The sequence below is a fragment of the Lactuca sativa genome, chromosome 2 (genome assembly GCF_002870075.4).
Source record: "Lactuca sativa cultivar Salinas chromosome 2, Lsat_Salinas_v11, whole genome shotgun sequence".
NCBI lineage: Eukaryota > Viridiplantae > Streptophyta > Magnoliopsida > Asterales > Asteraceae > Lactuca > Lactuca sativa.
The window spans coordinates 208,336,638-208,360,204 of NC_056624.2; the positions used below are offsets into that span (position 1 = coordinate 208,336,638).

Consider the following 23,567-nt stretch of genomic DNA (forward strand, 5'->3'; position numbering starts at 1 on the left):
GATCAAAGACATTTTACTCAGTGAATGCACAACCTCAAAAGGAAGTGTGGTCTCGAAAGAGAATAACAAAGATCTCTAGGTTCGAAAGAAAAGTTCAGAGCAAATTTGATTTGAATTGGTTAGTGCATAGGTACTGCATCTTTCAGAACAAATCAAAGCAAATCACCATCACGGACGTAGACTTCCCTTCCATTAATCCAAATGACATTTTGACGATTGTTGCTCACTTCCGAACTCGCCAAAATGATCAAATGAGCATCACTGCTTATAGTGTTTAAATGAACTATCTAAAGGACTATGTTTATGAGTTCTGCTGATGTGACTTCGAGCTTGCACATCTGTTCGAAATTGAAAAGTTTTTGGCCAAGATTGACTACAAGCTGCCTGAAGCAGAAATTCGGGCAGAATGGCCAATTGATGAACCAATGTTGGGATACATCTACAAGCAAAAGAAGACCAAAAAGAAGGATTTCTTCCGAATCCTAGACAAGCATCTCGTCCCCACCATGATTCTTCAAAAATCCATCACCAATGGTAACTGGAAGTCCGAAATTGGCTCTACAGAGCTTATGTGTTTATCAATGAAGAAGCCAGCTAAGCTGACATGATTGCTAAGTTCACTTAGGGGAGATTGTTGAATCATGAAAAGTGAACCTCTAACAATCACAAGTAATCAAGTTTCGATGTCCGCTGAGTCCGAGATGAGTTGAAGTTCCGAGATGAAGATCATTCCGAGATGAAGGGCAATTCCGAGATTAATAGTATGTTCAAGCATTTAATGTATTTTGTCTTATTATTGATGTAACAGTTCATAGGACTTCTCTTTTATGTATCTTTTGGATAACAGTTTGTCAAACACTGAGTTTTATCCAGTCCTAGGAATGTTTCTCAGTTTGTACCATGTTCCTCCATCACTATTTAAGGAGTGAATGTCTTCACCATTAATAAACAAGTGAACAACTCACGTTTTACTCCAAAGATAACAATTATTATCTTTACATCATTTTCACTTTTCTTTCAAGTCAAAGTTATTTCATAACATTATTCTTGTTCTTTAAGTATCTTTGCATTGATTATACTCTAAGTTTTCTTCATTTATTACTTGAACACTTTGTTGAATATATTCTTCAAGTCTTAACTGGTATTACCAGATTCAACTGGAACCATACATTAAGAGCAGGCGTTGATCTTAAAGATTAACTCAATGTTTGAGTTTTCAAACCTTGTCCTTGCACATTGATTACTTGTTCTCACGGTTCCTAGTCAGGGACTAAGGGTAAGTATTAAAAATGGATGATCATCAGTATTAGGGCATAGTTTCTGGAGCTTAGACTGATGGGTTCTCGATTTCGGGGAGTATATTGATGGAGTTGGTTTGTGGTGATAGTTTTGAGAGTTCCCAGTTTGAGTTTTTAACTAGAAGTTAGGTTTTACAGTTAGGGAGAGAAGGATAGTGGCCGCGGTTGAGCATTTTCAATGTATTGGGTTGTTAGTTGGCAGGTTTGGGTTTCCGAGTGATCTCTTGACTTCTCAACATAGATGCCTTGATTTCGAAGTGGATAGAGGGAGATTATGGAATATGTTGACATTGTTTTTAGAGATCCTAACCAAGACGAATTTCGAGGACAAAATATAGTTTAAGCGGGGGAGAGGTATAATATACTGTTTCGAATAAGTTTCTTATTTCGGGATTGTGGACAATAAATGAATCAATTAAAGGCCTTGGGCTTCATGGGAATATGGTTTAAACCCTATCAGATTTTGATAACATTGGTTTTGTGATCTAAGCCTTTGCTTTGTGTTTTGGAGTGAAAGGGTAAAATGCGAAAAGTGATGTTTCAGACTTCCTTCATGGATTATGATTTTTATTTCGACATATGTTAAGCCAAAATTAACTAGAAATAAGTGTGGGATCGTCAATACCTTTATGTGGATATAAAGATCGCGGAAAACCGAGTTGAAATGAAGAAGTTATGGTTGTTTAAAGTTGAGGTGGATTTGGGTGAAAACAGTCGCCACGGAGTAGGGATTAGAGCCCACAGTGTGGCAGTCTATTAGGCCCAAGCCCATGATTTCATAGTTTTCAGCATATTTAAGCATAAGGTTTCGACTTTTTTGGCCATTTTATCAGCCTCCATCACCTCTAGAACCGCTTAGGAGAAACCCTAGCCTCCACATTCAAGATTTGAGCTCCACCCCTATCATTTCTCCTCTTTTGGGTGCTTTTTATGATATTGTGATGAAGTTTAAAGATCAATAAGGTTCTTTTTGTTGCAAGGAATGATGATTCAAGTTTGGATTCATCAAAGACACTGCATTTATGGACTATTGTAAGTATAAAGTTCCAATCTTGCTATCTAGTTCCTTAGATCTTGTCATTTGGGGTTTTTGGCACTTTTGGTCCATTTTATGAGTGATCTTGGAGTTAAGTGGACTCCAACATCTTTTGATCGGTTAGGAATGTTTCTTGGACCTCATGGACTAGGAAAGTTATGATCTTTTGCCTTCCCTTTAAGCAATGCAAGTTATTTTGGTCCTTTAGGCCATTTTAGTGTATTAAAGTTTAGATATTGAATGATTATGGCATTATTATGGATAAAGTTGGAAACTTTATCCCTCTAAACATCTTTTTGATTCAAATATGGAAGTAGGAGACTTGGACTCAATGGATTAAGTTAAGAAATATGCATTTTTGGGCCCCTTTGAAACTTAAAGTCTAGATCTTAGTGGTTTGGGTATTCCTAATGGATAAAGTTAGAAACTTTATCCAATAAGACCTTGGAAATGATTAGATCTGAGCTTTGGAGCTCTTGAAATTGGAAGGAAATGGATTAAGCTCGTTTGAGTTGTTCAGACCAGTCCCCACGACATAACCTTAGGCTGTCACAACGTGGCTGCTGGGGAATTAGCGACTGTTTTGGAATTTTGTGCCCACGACGTAACCAAGGAAAGCCACAACATGGAGGACTGGTGTTGGCAATTTTGACCGTAGCTTTGACCTTTGACTTTTTGACAAGTTTGACTTTTGGTCAAACTTTGGTAGAATTGAGTTTTGACTAAGGGTTGGTCTTGGTTTGGTTTTAGGAAGCTTGGGTTGGTTGTTCTGATGTTGAGGTAGCTATTGGACTTCTGTTGAGTAATTCAGGTGAGTCTTCTCATTGTATTTAGGGGTCGAAGGCACTAATGTCGTCCCACTGGATTGTGTTATGTAGAATGCTAGCTATCTTTGTAACTATTGCATGTATGATTGGGTTGAAATAAACCCCAGGGTTGGGCCCATTATGGTATGATTAGGTTGAGATAAACCCCATGGCTAGGGCCATTATGGTATGTTTGGGTTGAAGCATACCTCAGGGTTGGGCCCATCATTGCATGTTTGGGTTGAAACATACCTCAGGGTAAGGCCCATGATTGTATGTTGGTTTGGAATATACCCCAGGGTTGGGCCCACTGATTAGTATGATATGTGGTATTATAAGGAACTCACTAAGCTTTGTGTTTACGATTTATGTTTAAAATGTTTGCAGATACATATGGTTTCAAAAGGAAGAGCCCAACTTGATCGCACTGCATCCCCTGAAGATTTATTATGCATTGATTGTTTATGATTTTACTCTGATGTTTTGAAAATACTTTTACTCTAGTTGTCTTTTGGGTTAATGAATGAATGGCTTTGACTTACTAAAAATGAAATTTTTACTCGGTATTTTTGGGACGTTACACATAAAGAACGCATGTATATAAAGATTGTAAGTAAAATCAAATTACTTTTTAAACGGGAGTAATCTAAACAAAAGTTGTAGTAAACTTAAATACGAACACATGAATATAAAGATCGTTAAAATTTAAGATCGTGTGAAGAAGTTACGACGTTCAATACACAAGACCTAAGCAAATGAACAACTTAGAATACTCACGTTAAAAAATAATATATTTTTACTTACGATTTTATAAAAAAACGTTCATACATATATTCATAAAGAACACATGTATATAAAGATCGTAAGTAAAAAAAATATACCGCCTTTTAACGGGAGTAATCAAAACGAAAGTTGTAGTAAACTCAAATAAAAACGCGTGGATATAAAAATCATTAAAATATGAGATTGGATGAAAAGGTTACGATGTCCAAAACACAACAAATACAAACAAGTGAATATAAAGATCGTTAAAACCCGAGATCGTATGAAGTTACGACATTGAAAACACAAGATCTAAACGAAACACAAAACCTAAGCAGCCAAGAAACTAAGGTCGCAGTGGTCATAAACATCAATAACCTCAAACATCTCATAAATGATTGTGTCATGTAGGATCTTGTGAGAAACTTAAACAAACCGATCATAAGTATTGAATATATACAAAACAACTAGGATTTATTTTGCAACAAAAGAATATTAAGAATTAAATGTGAAAAGAATACAGAATAAATGTGTAAAATGTGAGAGATATATTATTATATTAAGCCATTTTTTTCGGTTTACCTGGAATAAGCGGTAATAAAGACTGAATGTGTACAGTTAAACAAGTTTAATGAAATTATTTTGTGATGAAAATTATATTACCCATTTAAGCCGTCATCCATTCTAAAAATTTACTAAATATGAGATTATTTTGTGACAATTTTTATAACAGGGTATAATTGTATATGTCACGTCACCCTTAGGCTCCAAAATAGTCGTTCTTATGCTTCTGGGGGCCTCACTCTCTACAGTGGGGTTATGTCGAGGTATCTTGATATAGATTTTTAAAAAAGGGAGATGATTTGCAGACAACAATTTTTTTTCATATACAACCATTGATGTTTTTAAATATTATATTCTACAACTCTATAATGAATTATAAATGGTCGTGTATGATAAAAAGAATATTTGTACAAATCACTTCCATTAGAAAAATGTTTACCAATTTCTTTTATTATTTTTTTTTTTGTCAGTTACATATTTACAGCAGCTATTTTTTTTTTCTGTTTTTATTAATTAAAATTATGAAAATTCAATTGGAACGTGGCCTCCGTTTTACGAGTCAAAATCTACGCTAGACCCCAATCACAGGCAAGTACGCATCTTTGTCGCCTTCTTCGTCAGCTACAATCGAATCGAATGAGTGAGAAGCCACGAAATTGTGTGTGTGTGTGTGAGAGAGAGAGAGAGTTGGGGGCAACAATGGCCGTGCCATTATAAAATGGATGGCAGATTTAGCAGAGCTGAGAGGCATCAACAGAGCAAGCAGTAGAAACAGAGTACTCTGTTCTTGAACTCTCTTCTCTGATGGCAAACGCTCTGTTTTTGTAGCTCTCTGGTGAACAACAATGTCTTCGTTTTTTTCTGTTTAGATTCATGTTTTTCTGCTGATTTTATTGGTATAGAAGGTGCGAAATTTGTGGGGGTATGTTTGTATGATTTAATTTCGAATCAGGAAGAATATTTGCAGATACTGTCACCAGCTCAGCCTTAATTCACTTGTTAAAAAAGGTAGAATATGTATATCTATATTTTTTTTGTATCTTTTGCTAATATGGTAATCCATGAGGTTTTGGGTTTTATTCACGGAATTCGCGTTGAAATCTCGATTTTGATTGTAGTGGTAATCGACGTTTTCCTCTTCGTTCTCATTTTTAACTTCATTCGTCCATTTGCTCTTAATCCTAAAATCGGATCAGGTTAATTTTATTTTTCGTTTCTACTAACTTCTATCTGAAAGCTTAATTTGTGGAGTTCTATCGTTGAATTTAGTCCTCAATTCGAATTTCTTTACATGTGATATCCAGATTTTGCCGAGTCATTGCTGGAATTTTTGAATCTCCGATAAATCTGCGTGCTAATTTTGAGGAATTTAGCCTCTGTTATCTTGCATGTTGCCATGTGCTTGATGTGTATACACACGCTCGTGATTTTATCCCCTTTTTAATGGATCCAAATCCAGTTCACAACATAATTTTACATAGTCACATACATCATTTTTCATAACTTCGTTTGAGTTGATGTTGTTTAGAGCTTATCTTACACAAGATTAACCTCTTTTGTTTGAAGTCTCGTAGATCTGAAAAGAAGGCTAGGAAATTTGTGAGAAAATGAAGAATTCAGTATCAGATCAAGCCTTTTTCATCGAGAGTGAAGACGATGAGGAAGACAAGGACTCCATTAGAGGTGAAGACGATGGGAATGATTCGGAATTTTCAAATTATTCCGACGATAACCCTCAGCATCAAAGCAAACCTAGTTCCTTAAACCCATCGTGGCCTCAAAGTTACAGGTATGACCCCATCCCACTTTTTTGGATTCTACACTTTAATTCCTTATACAGTCAACAATTGATAAGATTCCGCTGAAATTCTGAATTCATTTTAATACTGAATCTTGTTATACCGACATGATCAAACTGGATTATGTGAATTCCGAAACTTTTTTGTACCATAAAACAACAAGATCTGATACAAACTAAGATTAGCAGTGATCGATTTGTAACAAGATCTAGTTGTACGATATTGAATCAAAAGAAAGTATTTAAAGATTTTTCATTGTATGATGGGTGTTTCAGGCAATCGATAGATCTGTACAGCAGCGTGCCATCCCCGAGCCTGAACTTTCTGGGGACTCCCAACTTGTCTCGATTAGGCAGTTCATTCCTTTCCTCAACGCTGACAAGAAGACACACTCCTGAGATACTCCCAAGTTTAACCAAACCTTTCTTGCCACCATCAACAGACAACCAGCAGCCACAAGAAAGGCGTAGCAGTTCTCATTCTCTTCTTCCTCCACGAGGATCATCTGCTAAGAAGTTGCCACATTATCACAAATCTTCAAAGGCTTCACATGAACTTCCTCTTTCCAGGCAGAGCTCTTATGGTCAATCTGTGCTTAATGGTATGTGTAATATTAATTGCTTATAGTATTGGCATGTTTATTAGTTATGTACGACAGTATTTATTTATTGGTCCTAGTTCTGTCTTAGGTTTACTCCATGGAGCCCCATCATATTCTGGGTCCTGAAGGACAATTTCTGATTTGTAGATTTTATTTCTTTCACCCATCTGATTAAGATGGTATTAATGGACCCCAACAACTTTTTGGTCCCAGTTTAACCAAGGCCATGTTTGACCACACGTTTGAATTCTCTTAGAAGACATGCAACTTTGATTCTGATCTCTGGATCATAATTGCATATAAGCATCAAGTTACATGGCATTTTTTTTAAAAAAAAAATTCTCATGATGACTTTTTTGTGTACTGTGTAGGCATAAATGTTCTTTGTGGAGTTGGACTTCTTTCAACTCCTTTTGCAGTGAAAGAAGGAGGATGGGTAGGATTGTCATTATTGTTCATCTTTGGTGTCCTTTCTTTCTACACTGGTATCCTCCTTCGATACTGCTTAGATAGTCAACCTGGCCTCGAGACCTATCCAGATATTGGCCAGGCTGCCTTTGGCACTCTCGGACGTCTCATCATTTCTGTAAGTTTATTTCATACATCAACAACAAAAAATAAACATTAAAGTCTTGTTTCTGACCAATTTACCCTTTTTCTCTTGGTTTCTGTTTTTACTGCAGATAATATTGTACGTGGAGTTATACGTAAGTGTATCTAATCTGACACTGACTTGGTTTTACTTAATTCGGCTTGATTATATGTTTTAACTTAGTTTTTTTTTCTTTCACTGAAGGCATGTTGTGTTGAATATATTATCTTGGAGAGTGATAACCTATCGTCTCTGTTTCCAAATGCGCATTTAAACCTCGGAGGATATATACTAAACGCGCATTATTTATTTGCAATTATGATCACTCTGGCTGTCCTTCCCACAGTTTGGCTACGCAACATGAGTGTTCTCAGTTACATATCTGGTAAAACTTTATACTATTTATTAACAGAAGATCAAAATCAAAATGGTTTTATAATAAATTTTTACTACAATTAAATCATTTTGGTTTTAATCCAGCTGGTGGAGTTATCGCGTCAATTCTAGTGGCGATTTGTTTGTTTTGGGTTGGGTTAGTGGATGATGTGGGGTTTCAAATTGAAACGACAAAAACGTTAAACCTCTCGACTTTCCCTGTTGCCATAGGCCTTTATGGGTACTGTTATTCAGGACATGCAGTGTTTCCTAATATCTATACATCAATGGCAAAAAGAAGTCAATTTCCAATGGTACTCTTAGCCAGGTATGCTAATTTTATCACCCTTAGCCTTAGGTAGTTTTTTCTTTTACATGTTAAAACACAAGTTTATTAAATTTTTATGAACAGCTTTGGGAGCTGTGCTGTTCTTTATGCTGCAGTGGCTATAATGGGATACATGATGTTTGGTGAATCAACAGAATCACAATATACCCTAAACCTCCCCACAAATCTGATTGCCTCTAAAGTTGCTGTCTGGACTACGGTATTTAATTTAACTTGAAAAACATTATCAGACTTTTGTTTTAAAAAAAAAAAAAAAACTTATTTCCTCCCCATTTATTTATTGTTTTGTAGGTGGTCAACCCATTTACCAAATATGCGTTGACCATATCTCCTGTAGCTATGAGCCTTGAGGAGTTGATACCATCAAACCATATGAAGTCTCATGTCTACTCCATCCTCATTAGAACAGCATTAGTCTTCTCTACTTTGCTTGTAGCCCTCTCCATCCCCTTCTTTGGTAACTTCAATTTCCATATCACATACTCACAACACTAAATTACATTTTTGTCCCTCAGTATAGTCAATTTTTTTTCTTCATCTCTTGCAATTTCAGACCTCATTTCATGTAAAAGGACTATAATTTGGAATCAAAATTGCGAAAATCGGTTAATACTCAGATGACTAAAACTAGTCGTTGTCATTCTACTTGGAATAGAGACCAAAATTGCAAAAATCAGCTATACTCAAGGACCAAAAATGTAAATTACTAATAAATAAATGTAAGCTAAAGATGCTCATTTTTTTTATTTCTACAGGTCTTGTGATGTCATTGATTGGATCTTTACTCACTATGCTAGTGGTATATTCTTATTTGTCTAGAATTCTCTGCTTTAGCACTTGCCTTTTTTCTAGATTCAAAGGGCAATCAAAATAAATAAAATATAGTAAAAGTTAATGTGGGGTGTTTCTATTGCAGACGTTGATACTTCCTTGTGTTTGCTTTTTGAGCATTTTAAAGGGAAAAACAACTCGCTTTCAGGTACAAAGATATAAATATTTATTTGTTTAAATACTAATTAATTCTAATGGTGTCTGTTTTGGTTTGATTGATAGGTATCAGTGTGTGTATTCATCATTGTTGTTGGGTCTGTGTCTTCCGTTATTGGAACCTATACAGCGTTATCTGAGATAATTCAACAGTTGTTTTGATATTTATCTATATTTAAGCTTGATTTGAGTGTTGATCTTTATGAGTATACAAATAGATTAGGACACCCTTTTGATGGGATATTGTTATTATTGTTGTTGTTTGTATGTTGGAATGTTTAAAATGAAATTTTGTCTCTCTCTCCTCTCTACGCTATTAGCAATTTAGCATGAAGAGGGGATGTTCCTTTTCGTGTGTACTCTTTGAATAAATTAATTAGTTATGATCGTTATGCTTTGGGGCTCTGTGTATTGCAATTTCTATATCTTTCTATAACGGCCTACTAGACGACTACTCTTGTACTCCATATTTACCATCTATATGGCCGTGTTCATTACACTTTTTATAAGTAATATTAGTAATAATGTTTGATAAAAACTATGTAATAAGCTAGCTAAGAAATATAATAACATTAAAAAAGTTGGGTAGACAAATCAATATTATAAAACAAATACTTAGTACATTTCATGTGTAGTGCCGTAGATATCTGGAGGCTAGAGTCATATATACCAGACATATTAGTAAAAAAAATACAACTCCATGTGAATTATTGGGATTGATTTTTAGCTATATATATATATATATATATATATATATATATATATATATATATATATATATATATATATATATATATATATATATATATATATATATATATATATATATATATATATATATATATATATATATATATATATATATATATATATATATATATATATATATATATATATATATATGGAACAAAGGATACGTGGGCCAAATTATCATTTGATCTACATCTACAATTTGTCGATAAACCATCTATTTATCACAATATATCTCCACCAAATCCATCTCCTAAACGAGGGTGAGTACAATAAGTCGAATATAAGAACAATCTTTTGTTCTAATTGATAAAAGAACCACAACCAAATCTAAATTGATATCAATTTTCTTGCTAACAATTATTAGTTATTATCACCATCGATGTTATACCTATTTCTAAAGCGATGGATCTTTTGTGATTGATTTTCAACTCATATGTTTATCATTGTGTTTAGAGAACTATGAGAGGTGTGGTTGGTAGGAGAGAATGATGGTTTTGGGGAATGAATGGAATGATGAGTTTGTTTATATATAAATAATATCTAATATATTTTGGAGAACTTTAAAAAAAATTGCATAAGCTTGTTAAAAGGCTAGTTTATAAACTATATTGTGGTTTGTCAAATATAACAACCCAAAAAATAAAAAACAATTAGTTTCAGTGTATCAAACATAATCTTAGCTTAAATCCCTTTGAATATCGTATTAGTCTAAGTTATCCAAAATATTTGACGACATTAAAATCAAATTTATTTTGATGTCTTTGTGTTATCAAGCTATTTGACAAAATACTATACACCCTTTATCTAAAAATGTAGAATGTTTTTTTTTTTTAAACCCCAACTTTCTTTTGAAAAGTTACTTTTTATTTGCTTTTTTAAACATCAATATTTGCTTATCTTGATTTTCGTTTTATCAAGGTTTTATTTAGGCATTAAAGTTTATTTTAGACCTTTCATAAATAATTAAATATTTCTATTGAAGTTGATATTAAGTTGAATGCTACAATTTTGCGGGTGGAAAGGATTGCATGGTTATTGGTCAAAATATCTAATTATGTTCTATTGGTGTTTGGTACACATATAATATTAGATCGGACCGGACATTGAACGAATTGGACATAATGTATGTGTTGCATTTTGTAATGCTAGGATATAATAGAGGACATTAAAATTACTATATAATCCTTAAAAATTATCTATAATTATTATAAATGAGATATGTATATCATATGTTATTAGAAAAATACACATAATAGTTATGGAAAATTACAATAAAGTGATTAAGTTAATTGAAATTTTTTATTTTGATATCGTATTTTTTTTTCTCTCAATTAAGTCATTATATTTACAATTTTGTTGCAATATCAAATGAATTACTAGTTCTCATGATAATTATTTTTCCTAAATTGCAATAAGGTCATTAAGTTACCAAAATTTTGATTTTAAAACTGTGTTTTGTTTTTTTTATTTATGTCATTACATTTACAATTTTGTTGCAATGTCAACCAATTGACTAGTTGCCATCAATCTAGCAGGTTACCAAATAAATTACATGACAATATTGTGATGTAGAAGCCATGTCGAATCTTATGTAGTAAGATTGAGTTTCAAATATAGGGTTTGCATCGAACCCAATTTCACATATCTCCTTTTTTTCTTCTCTTCTCGTCAGAGTATTTCTTCATAGATATCGTTTGAAGGTCGGTCTAATGGTTAAAACTCACTTACAAACTCAATAAGCATCTCCTGGATTGACCTTGTAATGGGTCTTCATTTACTTGTGGTACAATTTAAGCTTCTAAACAACAATAACATCCCCTGAAATGGTGAGCACACCCTTTTCACTAACTTTTACGTGAATTTGAACCATTGGATCGACTTCTATACAATATTTGTGAAGAAATACTCTCACGAGAAAAGGAGAAAAAAAAAGAATGAGGTATGTGGAATTGGGTTCGATGCAAACCCTATATTTGGAACTCAATCTTGCCACATAAGATCCGACATGGCTTTCACATCACAAAATTGTCATGTTATTTATTTGGTAACCTGCTAGATCGATGGTAATCGATCAATTGATTGATATTGCAATAAAGTTGTAAATGTAATGACATAATTAAGAAAAACAAAACACGGTGTCAAAATTGAAATTTTAGTAAACTTAGTGACTTTAGTGTAATTTTGGAAAAATGGTCACCGGAGAATAGAAAGAACCTGGCATTCGGTTGATATTACAATAAAATTGTAAATATAATGACTTAACTGGAAGGAAAAAAATCAATGTTAAAATTTCGATTAACTTAATGACTTTGTTGCAATTTGTGCTAATAGTTATGTCGGACTTTTGTTGCATGTATCTTGTTCTTTTTTAAATAATAAAATTATTTATAACAATTGCTTAAAACAAACTATTCCAAAATTGAGAAACTTCATTATTCTAAAGCAATAAATACCGGAAAGTTTTAAGATTGAATGCTAGAAGTTGATTCTATATTTGCAGCTGGTCCTGAGTTTTGTGGTATGTTTTTATAAAATGTTTAATTTTTACTATTTATCCATAGGTCATATACAAAAAAATATTAAACGGTTATTTATAAATATTTAAATAGATCTTTTATGTAACATAAATACTTAAGCCAAGGAATTCTCATGGGTTTATAGTTTTAAATTTTTATGACAAATTTATAATTTCTTATCACCCGTTGAACACTATTTCCGATATTAATTAATTATCACTATATATCATTACTAAGTTGCCATTATTTTTCGAGTTACCATAAATAAACCTTCATATAAATTCTCTAAATAAAAACAAATTATTTGTTTAAACCTATAAAAAAAATTAATAAAATGCCATTAATGGAAGACAGGGAGAGTATGCCCAGGTCTCCCATGCACGTAAACCTATAAGTCAAATGATCACCCAACGCCAATTTTCTTGAATAGGAATTCAGTAATCTCTTCTTCATACACACAATTCACATTAATGAATCTCTAACGAAATTTCGAAAAATCTCCACCTCCTTCGCCTTTTTCATTTCATTAATTCATTATTCTTACTTTTACTTTTTAATTCTTCACGAGTTTCCAAACTCCTTCCTAGATTTGTGAGATTCATAGGAACATCTGATTCACGTGAGATTTATCCAGCACCCTGATTCAACGTTCTACCCTAACAAAAACACAACCGTAAGTTTCATTTCATCTCCCATTTATATCCGTAATTTTTCCGAAATTTATTTGCAATCATGGATGTTCGTAGGAATTTGTGATTGCCGATGAGTGTGTTCTTTTGTATTATACATTTGGTTTTTAATTCTCCCCTGATTGATTATCTGAGAATGGAATTTACTCTTTGAATATGACTATACGTGTATAACTTTTGTCTTTTGATTCATTTTAGGGAAGGGTGGATCACTCTGTATCTGTATAAATGCTTATAGGTACGCCATGTGTGATGTGTTAGAGTAGTAAATTGTCTTGATTTGGTTGGCATTGGAAAATTAGGGTTTTTGGATGTGAATAACATGGAAGAGGGTATGATGAAAGCTTTAACAGGAAATTCAGATAATAGTTTAGAGAGTGAGCTTGAATTGATACTTAGTCAAAGGGATAGTAGGGTGGTGGTCGGTGATCAACAAAGAGATCTGAATATGAATAGGAGTGGCAGCGCTCCACCAACTGTCGAGGGATCTTTAAGTGCAGTTGGAAGCTTATTTAGGGACTCTGATCTTGTGCAAATTGATAACAGAAATAGTAATATTAATAATAGTACCAATTGGAATGGAGGAGTGTTGACAGAAGAAGAACTTCGATCTCACCCAATGTATTTAGCATATTATTATGCACATGGAAACTTCAATCCAAGACTCCCTCCTCCATTGCTGTCTAAAGAGGATTGGAGAGTTGCTCAAAGGTTTCAGGTAGGAGGCTCGTCTTCTGAAGGAACTAGGGATTGGTGGAAGAAGAATGTGAGTAGTGATCATACTGATCATATTGGTAGTAGTAGTAGTGGTAGTGGCAGTGGTAGTGGTAGTTCTTCATTGTTTTCAATGCAGCCTGGTTTTCAAGGTATACACAAGGATGCAGAATCTGAATTCATGGAAATGAGGAAGAATCAGCTTGATCTTCCCCACAAAAACTCTGCTGAATGGATTGAAAGAGGTGATGGGTTGATTGGTTTAACAGCTCCTGGAATGGGTGGTAGAAGAAAAAGCTTTGCAGATATTCTTCAGGTGAATATACATTATTCATATCCTACAAATGTTCATGTCAACATTATAAATTTTTAATTGGAATGACTTTCTTGTCTTCTTCTACAGGAAGGACTAGAACAGCCTGCATCCTCATCCAATCGAATTTCTCGCCCTGCAAGCCAGAATGCAATCAGTGATGTTATGAACATGAGAGGTGTATCTAATTCTCATTCATCAAGTTTATGTAATGAAAAAGAAACTTCACAAGATCCATCAAGATTTAAGAACATGAATTCATCTGTTCCACAATCTTTTGCACCTGCTGTTGGTTCATCTTTATCAAGAAGTAGAACACCTGAAACTCAATTGGTCAGAAAAGCCCCTACTCCTGGCATGCCTCCTCTGAGTAAAAGATGCGTTGTAGGAGGAAATACAGTAAATGAGGTTGCAGATGTGGCATCTTCTTTATCTGGCTTAAATCTCTCAAAAACTCGCCTTCCTGATGGAGATAATAATCATTCACAATCTAGTTACCTTGATCCTATAAATGATCAGAGGCTAAGTTTTCAGCATCAGGTTGCTGATAACTCAAGGAAAGACAATCTTGGAATGCATTCGAAATATGATTTTCATAGGGACAATGCAAACTTACCTGACTTGAGTGTTGGAAAGTCAGCCATTGATGGACCAGTTAACTTTCACAGAAGGGCAGCTTCTTCTGCTGACCTAAATTCTCACAGGAACATGTATGAATTTGCAAATTTAGAAAGTTCCAGAATATGTAATCAAGTCGATAACTTTATGGATTTATCTAGTCAGATTCCTGCTAGATACTCTGCTCCGATTAATCACCTTGCTTCAGGTAATTTGTTAGACTTTATAAATCCATAAACTTAATCCTTTAATTACTGTTTACATTCTTTAATTTGTATTTTCAGCTTCAGCTTTAAACACAGCTGGAAAGGGGCAATTTTTGAGGCGATGTAACTACCCACCTGTATCTAACTTTCATTCATCAATCATGGGTTCACGACATGGTCAATGCATGGTCAACACACACTCAGCTAATCTTCCTTTGGGATGTAATAATTTTGTTGTTTCACATGGCCATGAAGATATGCAGGCTCTTCAGAAAGTGTATCTTGAAGCACTGCTTGCTCAACATAACCAACAATACAGTTCACCACTTTTTGGAAGATCTGGAAGCTTAAATCATCTATATGGGAATCCCACATATAATCATGGCATTCCATATCAAGGAAACTTACTTGAAAATTCTACACGTTCATCAGTTGGATCCAGACAGTTGTCACAACAATTTGCTCCTGCTTTTAGAAATTCAGTGGGTGGAGTTTCTGGATCTTGGAATCCGGAAGGTGATATGAGCTTAGATAGAAGATATGTTTCTTCATTGTTGGATGAGCTCAAGAACAACAAAAACAAGTCTTTTGAACTCTCTGATGTTGTTGATCATGTGATTGAGTTTAGGTATGCAAACCAAGTCTTACTCTTATTCATTCATATTAAATTATAATTTATGCATCATTGACTCTGTTCTTTTTTTTTCCCCTTTTATGTTATAGTACCGATCAATATGGAAGCAGGTTTATTCAGCAGAAGCTTGAATCGGCCACAGTTGAAGAAAAGAATATAATATTTCCCGAAATTGTCCCTCATGCACGTAGTTTGATGACTGATGTGTTTGGGAATTATGTCATACAAAAAGTACATTCATCATCCTTTCATGTCTAATTCTTTCAGTGTTGTATACTTAAACATTTTGTACATACACTTTCAGTTCTTTGAGCATGGGACTAAAAGTCAAAGAAGGGAGTTAGCTGGTCAACTCATCGGTCATGTTTTGCCTCTTAGCCTTCAAATGTATGGTTGCAGAGTTATTCAGAAGGTAGATTTTTTTTTTATTTGTCAAAAAGCACATAATCTTTCTTAAAGATCAGTCATCCCATATGGATTTATACTCAGGCATTGGAGGTTGTTGAAGTTGATCAACAGACAGAAATGGTGGCTGAGCTTGATGGTTCAATCATGAAATGTGTTCGTGATCAGAATGGTAATCATGTAATCCAGAAATGTATTGAATGTGTGCCTCAAGATCGTGTTCAGTTTATAGTTTCTTCTTTCTTTGGACAAGTTGTTTCTCTTTCATCACATCCTTATGGATGTCGAGTCATTCAGGTAAAACATATATTTAAAAAAAATAATAATAATAACTTTCATTATCTATTTTTTCTTCTTCTTCTTATATGTGAAATGAACAGAGGGTATTGGAGCACTGTGATGATCGAAATACACAAGCTGTAATGGATGAAATCATGAACTCGGTTTGTACTCTAGCACAAGACCAATATGGAAATTATGTTATTCAGGTACTCACTCACTCACCTTTTGAATATATATGTTTTTATTTTGTGATTTGAGATTGAATTAATTGATATAATATTATTGTTTGATTATAATTAGCATGTCCTACAACATGGTAAACCCTATGAGCGATCAGCTATCATCAACAAGATTGCAGGAGAAACAGTGAAGATGAGTCTGCAAAAGTTTGCTTCAAATGTTGTTGAGAAATGCTTAACTTATGGAAGCCCAGATGAACGCCAACTTCTTGTAAACGAAATGCTTGGTTCCACTGATGAAAACGAGCCATTACAGGTCAGCAACTTTTTTTTTTTTTTTTTTTTTTTTGTAAAAATAAAAAACACATTAATTGTCTTTTTGGTAACTGAGTTTGTTGTAATGCAAAACAAAACTATAGGCAATGATGAAAGATCCTTTTGGAAATTACGTTGTCCAGAAGGTTCTAGAAACTTGTGATGACCAGACACGCGAACTCATCCTCTCGCGTATAAAAGTCCACTTGGCGGCTCTAAAACGATACACGTTTGGTAAACACATTGTCTCTCGTGTGGAAAAGCTAGTCACTTCAGGAGGTGAGAATTTAGAAACATGTTTCTAATTCAAGATTTCTTTGTTTGTTTTATTATATTTTTCTCATGAAAGAATTTTTCATTTTGCTTATATATTTGCAGAAAAGCACATTGCATCATCGAGCTCAAGATCTTGAAAGTGAAACATTCCAGTTTCTATAAAGAAGGATGATCTCTATGCATGTGAATATGATGAATGGTATGGTAAATACCAAATATAGGGGACATAGAGAGAGAGAGAGAGGGAGGGTTGTAGATGGGGTTTTGATTTATTGTGATGGGGGGGTTGTAAAGAGACAAGTGTAAATGACGGAAGATGGGGATTAGTAGAAAAGTTGAAAAGGGAAAACATGTATGAGGTTTATGTATGTATAGGACCTGGTTTTTATGTAAATGTGTTGGATTTTGATTCTGAAAGAAGTGGTATTTTTTGGAAAATTTATGTTTTGTTTCATCATGGTTGTGGACTTGTGGGGGGTGCCCATCTTTCTTCTTCTTATATATTTTAAAAAGCACCACTATACTATTTTGCATATGTATGACAGAACAAATATTGCAGTTTTTATTTTATTTTTTGACAGCATGTATTTTATTTTGACACCACAAATATTGCAGTTTTTTATACTGTTTTTTTTTTGACAGCATGTGTTTGCTGCTGTTTTTGACAGCACAAATATTGCAGTTTTTTACAGCATCAGTATTGCTGTTTTTTTTTGGCTGTTTTGACATGTTTTTAGTTGTTTTTAACTACTAATTTTGTTATTTTTACATAGAATTGCAGATTTTTGTCATGAAGCTCACTGCTATGCAGACTTGGAAGTTTTTTGGGTCCTTGTAATGAAATGAAGAAAAGTTGCACCTTATGTTTTTTGGGCTTGCTTTTGTTTTGCTCCTTTGTGAAAGAATTTCTTTTGGTTAAATTTGGCGAACCATGTTAAATTAAGAAAGTGGAATATAATATGTTATGTATTAGTGTAATTGTTTTCATTTGGTAAAAGTTTTGTGTGTTTTTTTTGTAGATTAATATTTATTTATTCGTTTGAAATTTTATTTGGTTTAACCGGTAAACCAAACTGAATAAACGTAACCGAATATACCAAAACCGATTAAACCGGACTTTATTTGGTTTGGTTATGGTTAGATTTAAAATAAAACCGAACCAAATAACACCCCTATGCGTAATGGTAGTTTTAATTTATGATGGCTAAAATTTGATGTTCAAAGGTTTGTATAAGAAAAACAGATATTTAAAAAATATTGTTATTAAAAATAAAACGGTAAAAAAAGGTGAATAAAAACTGTTATTTAAAAAAATATTAAAAAAACAGTAAAAATGTGAAATAAAAGAAAAGGCAAGAAAAATCGGATATTTAAAATAAAAAAATCATTAAGAAAAAACTAAAAATTAAAAAAAAATGGAAAAAAAATACTAATTCTGTAAAATTTTAAAGGAATTTTCTAATGGGTAATGATATTTCCACGGATGATTTTTATACTTCCACTGAAAAAATATTGTAATGACCATTATACCCCTAATTTCAATTTATAGATAATTAAGAGAGAAAGTTTCTTTGTTTCTAAAAAAAATGCAAGACCAACAGATCTTCCTCCTTCTGTCATTCTGTGCTCCCACAGGTAAGTGAATGGGCAATCAAATGAATACTTTGCTTTTGAAAATTTGTTTCAAATGATAACAATGTAACGAGTTGTCTAATCAGTTTCTCTCTACAAATGCCTCTTGTGAACTTCATCATTTTCCCTGTTCTAGCAATTAATTTCACAGTTGAATTGTAAACTATGATTGAAGATTTCTGGAAAAACTAGCAATTCGCAATTCGGGGTAACAACACTTGCCCAATTTACAGAAACCACATGATGTGGCCACAAGAAGAAGAAAACCTTATATGAGGTTTTTTGTATGCTTTTTAGTACACGAATATAATTTTGGGTGTTTTTTTTCAGGTTTTTTTGGGTCTTAAATAAATTAATACTTTAGAAATCGAAAATTGGGGATAACATCAGCGTCTTCTTCTAGATGCTAATTGCATTGCAGGTATGACAAAAGCTTACAAAACTCTCACATGGCAATTTCCGGACCAAGCTTGTTCAATTCGCCCTTGTTATCTTGTTTTGTTGTGTGTGTGTGTGAGAGAGAGTGAGTGAGTGAGTGAGAGAGAGAGAGAGAGATCACTATCATTTATCATACCAGTGGCATGGAGAAACACACTTCGACGACCATCGAACAAGTAGCATCGTGGGAGGAAGAAGTAGGAAACCGTTCAGAATATTTATGAAAATACAATCAATGGTATAATTGTCAATAATCAAATTTTTTGGTGGAAGTATAAAAACCTACAGTGGAGATATCACAACCCTTTTCTAATATGTGCCCTAATGGCACATATAAGAAATTAAATATCCTCTTACTTTTTGTTCCTACATATCCTCCTACCCAATAAAATGGTGACATATATACCATTTAATGTTCATTTAATGAGATTTAATGATATTTTAGGATACTAATATGACACATGTAATTGTTTAAATGGATAGGAGGATTGGTATGAATAAAATGTAGGAGGATATTTAATTTCTTTTATTAATACATTTTACATTTAATTATGGTAATATTCTTTATAATTAACTAGTTGTGAGACTCGTATGTTATACGAGTTTGATAAAATAAAAAATTAAATACGAAGGTTTAAAAAAAATTATTTAAATTTGAAATTTAAATTTAAAAATTTGAACTTAAAAGGAAACATTTTAAATATTATATGAGGTGCAATATTGTAATTTATTGGTTATTCTCAATTAAGGCAGTTATTAATTGATGTATAAATATGATGTGTTAACTAAAAAAAGATAAAAAAAAAATGAGAAAATGACAAATGGAAAAAAACATTTATTCAAAAATATCAAGAAAATAACATGTGTCCAAGTTAATGAAAAATGACATGTGACAAAATTATTTTCATTTATTAGGGAGGATGTATTTCATATTTAATTATGGTACTATTTATTATTAATTAATGATTTTTATATGTGCCCTTAGGAGATATGTTAGAAAATCCTAATTTTAAAATATATTAAATGGATAGATATTTTTTTTAATAACATTATAACAAATTGGTAAAACTTACAAATTTAAGTTTTCCCAATCAACGTAAGAAAAGTATTGAAGTTTATAATTTGTGGTTTGTGTATTTGTACAAGGCAAAGGAGCCCAATCAAATAAATTTGAGAAGTGGGACAAGTTTTGACTTGGGCCGGTTACCATAAACCAAAAGCACCACACCATTAAGGTATTAGTTACGGCGTTACCGTCACATCTCAACAACCCAAAGCCAATTGCCGTGAACGTTACCGCCACGTAATCACTCACCGGTAACAGTTCCGTTTAAGCATCCTTTCCTCGTTTGCTCAAATGGTCGGCCCCACCCGCGTAACTGATATTCGGGAATGCCGCCGATTTGATTGACGGTGTTCCGCCGCATTTATTTATAATTTCATATTCAACGGTGGCGCCTTCACACCACTATCCGGATTTCCTCTGTTCATGTTTCATCGATTATAGTATGAAGGTATTTTCTTCCGCTTTTTAATTATTCATCATAATTCATAAGGCTAATTGAGTCTTAATCTGTATTTGTATTGCTACACGCGGCAATCAGTTTGAAACTCGAATGTGTAGGGCTGAATGTTAGGTTAGGTGTACTTGCTCCGCTTCCTGTGTTCTTGTATTGAATTTGTTTGTTTGGATTTTGTAGGAAGGTTCCGACTAGGGCTAGGGTTTGGTGTTTTTCTACAAATTACCTGGATTCAGATCAACTTTAAAGTAAAAGAAGGAGAGAATAATTTCACAGCAACAGTTTACCCTTTTTAAACGTTTCAGCTTTCCCTTCATGCCGCCATGCTTTTCCTTCATTCACTTTACGTGATTGGTTAGAACAGGTATGTGAAACCGATGAATGGACACTCTTCCTTCTGAAAATGATTATGATACATAAGAGAATGGCTTCAATGATATTATACGTCTACCTTTTTTAAGAGAGATTGTTATCGACTATGAAATGATATGTGATAATACCACCCACCTATTTATCTCTGTCGCTTGACTCATCTACCCTTTGGTCTAGCTGGAGAAGCAGTTAACAGTCACCGGAAGAAGCAGATTAGCAAATAGGAAGGCTTGATTTTTGTTGGTTTCAGAACGCCAACAATTTGTTCAAATCTTTACATGAAGATGACTTTCCAGGAACAAGATCCTGATGTTGTTAGATGGGGTCTTCATCACCTGATGGAAGTTTGTTCTGTAACTAATGGTGGATCACCAGCAGTTTTTACTCATTATGACAAGGATATATCTAGTGTTGAGTATGTGAGCGAAGGTTACTGTGTGCCAAATTATGTCAATGTTGAGAATGATGAGATATCAAATTATGTTGAGAATGATGAGATGATTGCTCAAGCTTTACAAGAAGAACTATCACGACTTGCACTGGAGGAAAATCATGGATCGTCTGGTAACAATCAACAAAAAGAATCCGTGCTTGCTCAAGATTGGGTTTCCCCTTCACAAAGACATGATAATTTTACTACTGAGAGCAGACAAGATCAAGACTATGCAAATGAAATGGGAACAAGCAATTCTTTGTTCAGCACCGAAGAAAGATCAGGTGATGATGAAGATCAATCATGTTCCCCTGAGATGGCAGATGAGTCAACTCTTGATGGTGAAGTAGGAAAGAGAATAAATCAAATGGTTCCTATTCGTGTAAGTTTACTTTTAGGTCACAAATGTCAATTGCATAATTCTTTTCAAGTCTTAAAGTTGGTGGGATGTTTGTTTTTAACATGGTGTATGCAGCATGTCCCTAAAGTAAATGGAGAAGTACCCTCTGCTGATGAAGCAACATCAGATCATCAAAGGCTAATGAACAGGTCATTTCTCTTATACTCTTAAATTTAATTAAGTTTTTAGTTATTGATATATGATTATGATGATGATATGTGTTCTATTTCTAGATTGGAGCTCTATGATTTAGTTGAACTAAAAGTTTCAGGGGATGGTAACTGCCAGGTTTGTACTTTGTAGAGTTGTAGCTCATGTTTTTTTGATACTATTTAATGTCACTTTTTTCTTTGATTATTTATAAAACCCTAAACTCATTTCTTGTTTAGTTTCGCGCCTTGTCTGATCAAATCTACCGATCAAGTGAGCACCACAAGCTTGTGAGAGAACAAGTTGTTCATCAGCTCAAGTTTTATCCAGAATTATATGCAGCTTATGTTCCCATGGCTTATGATGATTACTTGAAGAAAATCAGCACGTACATTATAAACTCAATTTTGTATTTTAACTTTTTAAACCCTTTTTTGTTTCTAATGTTGAAGCAAAACTACTGTTACAGGGCTGGTGAATGGGGTGATCATGTCACATTGCAGGCTGCAGCAGATGCGGTATTTATTTATTTATTTATTTATTTTTTTGTGTGTGTGTGTAGTCCCTTGACATGTGACTTAACATGGGTCATTTGTAATTGCAGTTTGGAGTGAAGATATTTGTGTTAACTTCGTTTAAGGATACTTGTTATATTGAGATTTTACCATGTGCTCAAAAATCAAATCGAAGTAAGTGTGTGGAATATTTTTTCATACTTGAGTCTTTTTGCTAAATGGTGTGTGGTATGGATTATGTGCAGTTATCTTCTTGAGCTTTTGGGCTGAGGTGCATTACAATTCAATTTATCCAGAAGGAGGTAAATTACATAATCCACATTTAGAAATTAGTAAAGAATATATATATATATATATATATATATATATATATATATATATATATATACAATTTGTGGGAAATGAGACATTCTCAAGTATTTAAAATGTTAAACAGAGCTACCGAGCATGGAACAGAGTAAGAAGAAGAAATGGTGGATGCTTGGGGGTTGAATGACATTTGGGTGTAACAGGTGAACTACTTTTCTTTTTCATTGTATAGAAAGTTTTAACATACGAGTTCTAGGATCACGATACATAGTACATATTTCAATTATTTTCAGTTGTTTCCCATTCTTTTTACTTATGTATGGGCTTTTTCTACCTTATTGAGTTAGCATTTAGTACTAGTATACTAGATTCTGCAGAACATAGGAAAACTCAAAGTGTTTCATGTCAATACCACTTTTATCTTTTGAGTTTTTTTGAATTGGGATACTATTAGCCACTTGTTTTATTCATGAAAGAGTGGATTGAAATCAATACCTTAGATTTAAAGTTATTTATATTAAAAATTAGACTTCAATTAAAAGTTAATATAAATGCATTGAATGTATGAAAAAGTTGTATTATGTATTATGTGAAAATGCAATATGTGGCAATAGATGCAGTGTTTACTTGGCATATGGTTAAGAATTTTAGATGTTTAGGTAACAATTTAATATCTCAAATACTTCATTAGTATAAGTGATGATGGATATTAAACATGATTCAAATAGC

At 33.4% G+C, this 23,567-nt stretch overlaps 4 protein-coding genes across 5 annotated transcripts; all 4 read left to right on the forward strand.

Moving 5' to 3' along the window:
- Positions 1–5,000: 5,000 nt before the first annotated feature.
- LOC111882520 (amino acid transporter AVT1C) lies at positions 5,001–9,561 on the forward strand. 2 transcript variants are annotated; one of them, XM_023878882.3, is made up of 12 exons: positions 5,001–5,474; positions 6,041–6,255; positions 6,541–6,866; positions 7,238–7,452; positions 7,550–7,573; positions 7,663–7,843; positions 7,939–8,161; positions 8,246–8,381; positions 8,474–8,639; positions 8,938–8,981; positions 9,099–9,161; positions 9,236–9,561. In XM_023878882.3, exons 2-12 carry the CDS (start codon positions 6,074–6,076, stop codon positions 9,329–9,331), a joined length of 1,656 nt encoding a protein of 551 aa, XP_023734650.1. In that variant the 5' UTR covers positions 5,001–5,474; positions 6,041–6,073; the 3' UTR covers positions 9,332–9,561. The 2 variants fall into 2 exon arrangements, with proteins under 2 accessions (XP_023734650.1, XP_023734649.1); XM_023878881.3 differs by having other exon boundaries at positions 5,003–5,474; positions 6,033–6,255.
- Positions 9,562–13,331: 3,770 nt separating this feature from the next.
- On the forward strand, positions 13,332–14,257 carry LOC128132115 (pumilio homolog 4-like). Its single transcript, XM_052768159.1, has one exon. It carries the CDS (start codon positions 13,450–13,452, stop codon positions 14,212–14,214), a length of 765 nt encoding a protein of 254 aa, XP_052624119.1. The 5' UTR covers positions 13,332–13,449; the 3' UTR covers positions 14,215–14,257.
- LOC111882513 (pumilio homolog 4) lies at positions 14,252–17,952 on the forward strand. The gene is made up of 9 exons (XM_023878875.3): positions 14,252–14,980; positions 15,057–15,606; positions 15,702–15,843; positions 15,917–16,024; positions 16,102–16,314; positions 16,398–16,505; positions 16,600–16,794; positions 16,898–17,072; positions 17,172–17,952. Exons 1-9 carry the CDS (start codon positions 14,320–14,322, stop codon positions 17,204–17,206), a joined length of 2,187 nt encoding a protein of 728 aa, XP_023734643.3. The 5' UTR covers positions 14,252–14,319; the 3' UTR covers positions 17,207–17,952.
- A 2,467-nt stretch (positions 17,953–20,419) lies between these two features.
- On the forward strand, positions 20,420–23,277 carry LOC111882540 (OVARIAN TUMOR DOMAIN-containing deubiquitinating enzyme 9). The gene is made up of 10 exons (XM_023878916.3): positions 20,420–20,653; positions 20,840–21,023; positions 21,209–21,846; positions 21,940–22,013; positions 22,098–22,152; positions 22,254–22,402; positions 22,484–22,532; positions 22,619–22,703; positions 22,775–22,831; positions 22,966–23,277. The coding sequence occupies exons 3-10, from the start codon at positions 21,310–21,312 to the stop codon at positions 23,019–23,021; spliced, it is 1,062 nt and encodes a 353-aa protein (XP_023734684.1). The 5' UTR covers positions 20,420–20,653; positions 20,840–21,023; positions 21,209–21,309; the 3' UTR covers positions 23,022–23,277.
- The last annotated feature ends 290 nt before the right edge of the window (positions 23,278–23,567 follow it).

What these genes read in the sequence shown, in the direction of transcription:
- LOC111882520 (XM_023878882.3), top strand. Translation starts at nt 6,074, where the DNA reads ATGAAGAATTCAGTATCAGATCAAGCCTTTTTCATCGAGAGTGAAGAC. An exon ending in AAGTTGCTGTCTGGACTACG is followed by an intron (nt 8,382 to 8,473) that starts GTATTTAATTTA and finishes ATTGTTTTGTAG; the next exon opens with GTGGTCAACCCATTTACCAA. An exon ending in CCTCTCCATCCCCTTCTTTG is followed by an intron (nt 8,640 to 8,937) that starts GTAACTTCAATT and finishes TTATTTCTACAG; the next exon opens with GTCTTGTGATGTCATTGATT.
- LOC111882540 (XM_023878916.3), top strand. Translation starts at nt 21,310, where the DNA reads ATGAAGATGACTTTCCAGGAACAAGATCCTGATGTTGTTAGATGGGGT. An exon ending in ATCAAATGGTTCCTATTCGT is followed by an intron (nt 21,847 to 21,939) that starts GTAAGTTTACTT and finishes TGGTGTATGCAG; the next exon opens with CATGTCCCTAAAGTAAATGG. An exon ending in TACTTGAAGAAAATCAGCAC is followed by an intron (nt 22,403 to 22,483) that starts GTACATTATAAA and finishes CTACTGTTACAG; the next exon opens with GGCTGGTGAATGGGGTGATC.
- LOC111882513 (XM_023878875.3), top strand. Translation starts at nt 14,320, where the DNA reads ATGAACATGAGAGGTGTATCTAATTCTCATTCATCAAGTTTATGTAAT. An exon ending in GTTGCAGAGTTATTCAGAAG is followed by an intron (nt 16,025 to 16,101) that starts GTAGATTTTTTT and finishes ATTTATACTCAG; the next exon opens with GCATTGGAGGTTGTTGAAGT. An exon ending in ATGAAAACGAGCCATTACAG is followed by an intron (nt 16,795 to 16,897) that starts GTCAGCAACTTT and finishes ACAAAACTATAG; the next exon opens with GCAATGATGAAAGATCCTTT.
- LOC128132115 (XM_052768159.1), top strand. Translation starts at nt 13,450, where the DNA reads ATGGAAGAGGGTATGATGAAAGCTTTAACAGGAAATTCAGATAATAGT.